The sequence below is a fragment of the Coregonus clupeaformis genome, chromosome 33 (assembly GCF_020615455.1).
Source record: "Coregonus clupeaformis isolate EN_2021a chromosome 33, ASM2061545v1, whole genome shotgun sequence".
Taxonomy (NCBI): domain Eukaryota; kingdom Metazoa; phylum Chordata; class Actinopteri; order Salmoniformes; family Salmonidae; genus Coregonus; species Coregonus clupeaformis.
This window is the reverse complement of record NC_059224.1, coordinates 23698605-23704941: the sequence shown is the minus strand read 5'-3', so window position 1 is coordinate 23704941 and position 6337 is coordinate 23698605. Positions and strand designations below refer to the sequence as shown.

The following is a 6337-nucleotide window of genomic DNA, read 5'->3' as shown; positions in this document are numbered from 1 at the left end:
ATTTAATCGTATCTGAGAAATATGCCGTTGATCTTCTGGTATTTACAAAGACAATCTCTTTAATCGTAGGATCTTCTTCAGGAAACAATTCAAACTAAAGCTGGGGTAGAGTAGGCTTCAGTAGTCACGGTGAAGGGTGTGTCGAGAGAGAGAGAGAAAGGTAGAGAGAGAGCGACAGAGAGAGAGAGAGAGAGCGAGAGAGAGAGAGAGAGAGAGAGAGAGAGCGAGAGAGAGAGAGATGATAACATGAAAGCAGGAATCTTGTCCATTACTGTGCCTCGGCTTCCCACTCCTCTCCTCTCTGGAGAGATGGTTATTATTTTATTGTAGCCTACATTAGGCTATAGTCTATTCAGAGAATTAAAAAAACTATTTGAAATGGTAGCCTATGTTTGACTACATGACAAGAGTCAGTTTACAGAAGAAGTTGGAGAGAATTTCTGTTGGATTACTAGCAATCATTCATGCGTTAGCGAGGAGCCTGTGGACACAGCTACTATCATAACCGACTATCAACGCTGATGGTCACCGCCGAGGAGTAGATATGTACCAGGGCATAACCATGACAACCAACCACGGACCCTCGTCGTACGAGCCCGGTTTCCTCCACAATGCCTCCGCCACAACCTCGCCGGTGTACGTGCCCACGACCCGGGTCACCCCCATGATCCCCACGCTGCCTTACCTCCAGACCCACGGGTCCTCGCAGCAGATCAACCCCGTGTCGAGCCACTCGGCCTGGGCGCAGCCGGGTTCCGAGTCGGTGCCCTCCTACAACACGGGAAATGCGCACCACCCTCCGGTTTCCCCGCGGTTCTCCTTCTCCACCAGCCCACCTCTCTCATCCGGGATCGCCGTGGCTCGGGAGACGACCACATTTACTAGTCCGCTCAACATCTCCGCCAACGGGAGGGATCATTACGGGACGCGAAACCTCGGCGGGTCCTACCACAGTCCGTACCCGGCCTATATGAGCCCCAACATGGGCGGGACGTGGGCCACGTCTCAGTTCGACAGCTCCGTCCTGCATAGCCTGCAGTCCGGGGGCCAGACACGGCACCCCAACTTAGGTAAGAAAGGTGAAAACATGGTCAGAAATATTAACCTTTTCGTGTCAGGTTTTCCATTGTCGACAAATGTTTTGCTACAAAAAATTGCTTTCAAATTCAGATTAACACATTGCCAAGAGTAGGCCTACATTTCAGTTGTTTCATTATTAGAATTAAAGCTATTGGTAAATGTCATACTTGATTCAGTAGGTTATAGGTCAGTATGAAAAATGTATGCACTCACTAACTGTAAGTCGCTCTGGATAAGAGCGTCTGCTAAATGACTAAAATGTAAAAAAATGTCAGATGTATCCAAAGGTCAGCACACAACAACCGTTCGTTAAACTGCGCATACTAATATAGCCTATATATCTCCACATTTTTATCCAAATTTGAACGTGTTTATCTTTCCAAGTCATCAGGACATAATGTTATTAGTTTAACATGGTTTCCACCAAATGAAAGCAATACTAATAATACAACCATATATCACCGAAACACTTGTACAGGTCTCATCACAGCCTGAGTCATGATAACTTTAATCAATGGTTTGAAATAGACAAAGTCAATGCATTGCTTTAACACATTGGGAGGGTCATGTCGTATGAGTAGCCCATGTTACGATATTTCTATCATTTGTTATCATTTGTCATTTGTGATAATAAAGAACACTAATGGCCAACGGGGTAGATAGAGATAGGCGTAGAGTACGACAATATTACACATTGGGGCCTGCATTGAAAAAAAATCAAACTGCATAGCCAGCCCAAGCCATTGCATTTTATGGATATTTTGCTGAATAAAATATTTTTTATCATGTTTATTGTAGGTTTTAGGTCTCAGACTAAGCAAGGCATTTTAATGGTCAAGTAACAGGCATTTTTGCCTTGTCAAACCAAGGAAATGAAGAATAAAACGATCATAACACAGTTTAACTGTATAATAAACAATTCAAGAAGCTGGAAATAGACTAGGATACCTAGTTCAGGTGTAAGAAATAGCTTAGGCTATAGGCTACAGTATGAGTCTTTACCATTAATAAATGATCAAGTGTTTTATATATATTTCCACACTGTGAGATTGAAATAATACTGTGAAATTGTGAAAATGATGATAATTCCCTTTTATTGTAAGAGCTGTTTGAAAAGAGCCTGAAATTTCAGCCTGTTTTGGTGGAAGTTTGGCCTTCCACGGTGACATCACCATGTGGTAAATTAGTTAATAGACCAATAAGAGAGTTCCAAAACTCTCTGCCAATAACAGCAAATGTTATGTTTTCCCCTCCCCACTCAAACCACTCCCAGACAGTCCTAGCAAAATTCATGCTTGAGAAATTGTTCTTTGCTAAGAAGCTTTTTTTTAAAAACCATTTTAATTGAAAACAATCAAGGTATGGTACTTAATTGTTACCCAGAAATGATTTGATATTGAGATAAAAACGGCTGCATTGGACATTTAAAAAAATCCACATTTTTAGAAATACAAATATTCAGCTAATTAAACTCTTATTTTTGACAATCCCCGTGTTTCTCAGAATAATTGTTATTTATTTACACCCTTCTGTCCGACAGCTTCTTTATCTTTCACCGACGCATTCGTTCTATTAGGCATTTCGATGGCAGATTTAAATAGGCCTACATAAATAAAATAAAACATTTAAAAATAAGCAAAAGGAAATGGGATTACATTATAAATCAAAGCAGGCTATTGCCACCCAGTTATTATCAACATAAATTAGAGATTGCAAATTTAGAAGTAATTCACTTCGGATAATAAGTGAATAAATTCCAAAACTATAATCCCTTATTTAGCCTACCACTTTGTTTAAATTAAATTTATATGAATTTGACATTATTTTACTTAAATGTAGCCTAGGATACATTTATTTTATTTCAGTCATCTGCAACAAACGAATGAATAAAACCAACAACTCAAAATAAAAACAAAATGCACATTTAATTCTACCTAAACTGATATTGAAATTCAACCGATAAGAATTTCAATAGCAGACCAGAAGATGAATGGATGTCGCCTACATTATGCATGGTACATCAATCAGAAATATCAAATAGTTTTAGTTTGGTCTCATGTTCATGATCTAAAAAGTCAAGCACAGCAGTCGTTTATCCACCCACGCTTTTACGCATGCTATGCATGATGATACAACTGCATATAGGCCTACAAAGCTTAACATCTCATGTTATTGTGAATACAATCATGTTATAATTATTTATCACTCTTGAGGTACAGATTATTCTATTTAAGAATGGATATAACCCTATCATCACAAACTAAAACTGAAGCAAGAGGTGAATGCTCACGGCAAACCATGGGACAGAACACCTCCTGTTCATCACAGAGAGAATCAAAAAGGTTCAAAGAACAAATATGAAACACAATTCAATTTATAGATAAAATATCAGAAGAAAAAAATTCCACCATTACCTTTTCTAATTTAGAGTGCTGGTTGAGGCCAGTTTATTTACAACCATTTACAACCATTGACTGCCCAAAACTAACATTTAGTCATAAGATATTCATAAGCCTACTGTAATAGAGATATTGTGATCCTATAGAAAATGAAGGTTGATTCTCCCTCCTGCCTAGTTCAGTGTGATTGCTGCAGGTGGTTGGGAGACTTTAGTTCACACTGAATGATAAGACTGAATTCCACACATTGCAACTGGAATGGAAATCGCTCTGGATAAAATGTGTGTCAGAAACTAGGTAATATTTACATGTCAAATAAAGTCCAGGTAAAAACCACCGCTTACTGGTCTGGTGGTAGGAGTACACAGCATAGGCCCACATTCATTACTGATATAAACTCTTCCAAAAGGGTTATTTGGCCGTCCCCATAGAAGAAACCTTTTTGCTTCCAGGTAGAACCCTTTTTGGTTCCAGGTAGAAACCTATCGGGATCCATGTAGAACCCTCTCTAGAAAGAGTTCTACATGGAACCAAAAAGGTTTTTTCAAAGGGTTCTCCTATGGGGACAGCCGAAGAACCCCTTTAGACTCTAAATAGCAACTTTTTTTCTAAGAGTGTACTGAATGTTAATAAATAATAAATAAATCGCAGAAATGTTCCATACACACAAAAAGCTGAGGAGAATTGATGTCTTTAATAAAGCCCTTTTGTGGGGAAAAACTCATTCTGATTGACTGGGCCTGGCTCTCCAGTGGGTGGGCCTATGCCCTCTATGGCCCACCTATGGCTCCACCCCTGCACAGTCATGTGAAATCCATCGATTAGGGCCTAATTAATTTATTTCAATTGATTGATTTACTTTATTGAACTGTAACTCAGTAAAATCTTAGAAATTGTTGCATGTTGCGTTTATATTTTTGTGTATTTGGAAATTGTCTTCCATCTCTACGGCTAATGCTGATGCCGTCTACAGTTGGTGCATAGGAATTGGCTGATTCTGGATCTGCTTCTGAATAGGAACCACTGGGACATGGATCTGCCTCAGTATGTGGTTTTGGTGAACTCTGGACACAGTGATCAAAAGTTAATCACAATAGGATGGTAGTTTCACCACAAGCACTGGTTTGGCTTGTGTCATCATCACCTTTGTCTGATTACATGTTACTCAGTCTGTGATGGGTTTCTTGCTTTGGACCTTATATGATTACATTAGACATTTTAGTCATTTAGCAGACGCTCTTATCCAGAGCGACTTAGTGAGTGCATACATTTTCATTTTTTTTCATACTGGCTCCCCGTGGGAAACAAACCCACAACCCTGGCGTTGCAAGCGCCATGCTCTACCAACTGAGCTACACGGGGCCCCATATGATCTAGTATGACCATGTCTTTTTCTATGAAGCTGTCCATATGTGCACTGATCTATGGCTGAGATAATGTCTTTGCTCCAATCCACATTTTTACAATCACTCCCATTAATTTGGCAAATCTTAGCTACACAACCAACCACTGATAGAAGTAGAAACCAAACCTGGATTTAGATTTCAACACAGGAACAATAACATTGCCAGGTAACATGATCATATCAAAAGAAACTGCTTTCATATGAGATCTCCAGTGTAGATACTCCAGTTTTACAGATAACACATTGATTTAATCCAACCCTCTCACCTCTCTGGGTGCTGTTGTACTTAAATCCAAACCCATTACTTTAGACTGAGTTTATCACAGCTCCACTGTGGAAGAGAGAGTGAAAGTCTCTATTGTTCCAGAGGTGGACTGAGTGAGAGGGAGGGAGAGAGGAAAACTCCCCAAGACTCAACTTTCCTGTGATAAAGTACATTAAAAACATCCCAATATCAGATTAGATCAACTATATTAAATCCTTACACGTTACATTCTGGAATATATTATACATGAAAAATATCCCAATATGAGATTAGATCAACTATATTAAATCCTTACATGTAGATGTATAATATATTCCAGAATGTAACATATAAGGATTTAATATGGTTGATCTAATCTGATATTGGGATGTTTTTCATGTATAATATATTCCAGAATGTGATGTGTAAGGATTTAATATGGTTGATCTAATCGGATATTGGGATGTTTTTCATGTATAATATATTCCAGAATGTAATGTGTAAGGATTTAACATAGTTGATCTAATCTGATATTGGGATGTTTTTAATGTACTTTATCACAGTAAAGATGCTTATTAGTGTAACTTGCAGTATTTGAGAGAAAGGCCTTTCATTGCGGCCTGTGCTTGATTTTATTCTGTGTTTTGAACGTAAACACATCAGAAATTTACAATGATACAATCACATTAATTATGAACATAATAGTAAGCCCTTCAGATAAGCTCTCGAGGGATATACAGGAGACACATTTCTTGTCTATAGTGGTAATAAACAATATGGTGCCAATATGACCCATCAGGGGAAGCAGAGTAGCACATGGGGTGATAATATGGGTTGCAAACTGAGATCCGCACACAACTCTCATTGACATCAATACATGATTTACCCAAAAGCTTGAGTTACATCTGTGGATCTGAAATTATGATTCTGCCCCAGGGAGACTGTTTTCACTACCATTGAATTCCATTCCAATTCCATTTCAATTGAAAGGTGTTTTCTCAATGACTAAAGACTGATACGCTCTTCAGAAATTGAAAGAGCCAACAGCAATAGATAAATGCTACATTCTGTTATTATGAAGACTTAATGGGACAGGGTTATATTGTGTTCAGATGGAACATTGAAATAGACACTTAAAAAATATTTTACTCTTGACCTTTTAACACGGACTGCCGGTGCTGACATTTCTAAACAATAGACCCACAGAGA

The 6337-nt window shown here is 38.6% G+C and overlaps 1 protein-coding gene across 2 annotated transcripts in view; it reads left to right on the top strand.

Annotated features, from left to right (window-relative positions):
• The first annotated feature begins 225 nt into the window (after positions 1-225).
• gata4 (GATA binding protein 4) overlaps positions 226-6337 on the top strand; it is a 10344-nt gene continuing 4232 nt past the window's right edge. The window contains exon 1 of one of the 2 annotated variants that reach the window (XM_041860415.2): positions 226-1079. In XM_041860415.2, the coding sequence (XP_041716349.1) occupies positions 545-1079 (535 nt within the window). In that variant the 5' untranslated portion in view covers positions 226-544. The remainder of the gene's footprint in view (positions 1080-6337) is intronic. The other variant, XM_041860416.2, reaches the window with a different exon arrangement.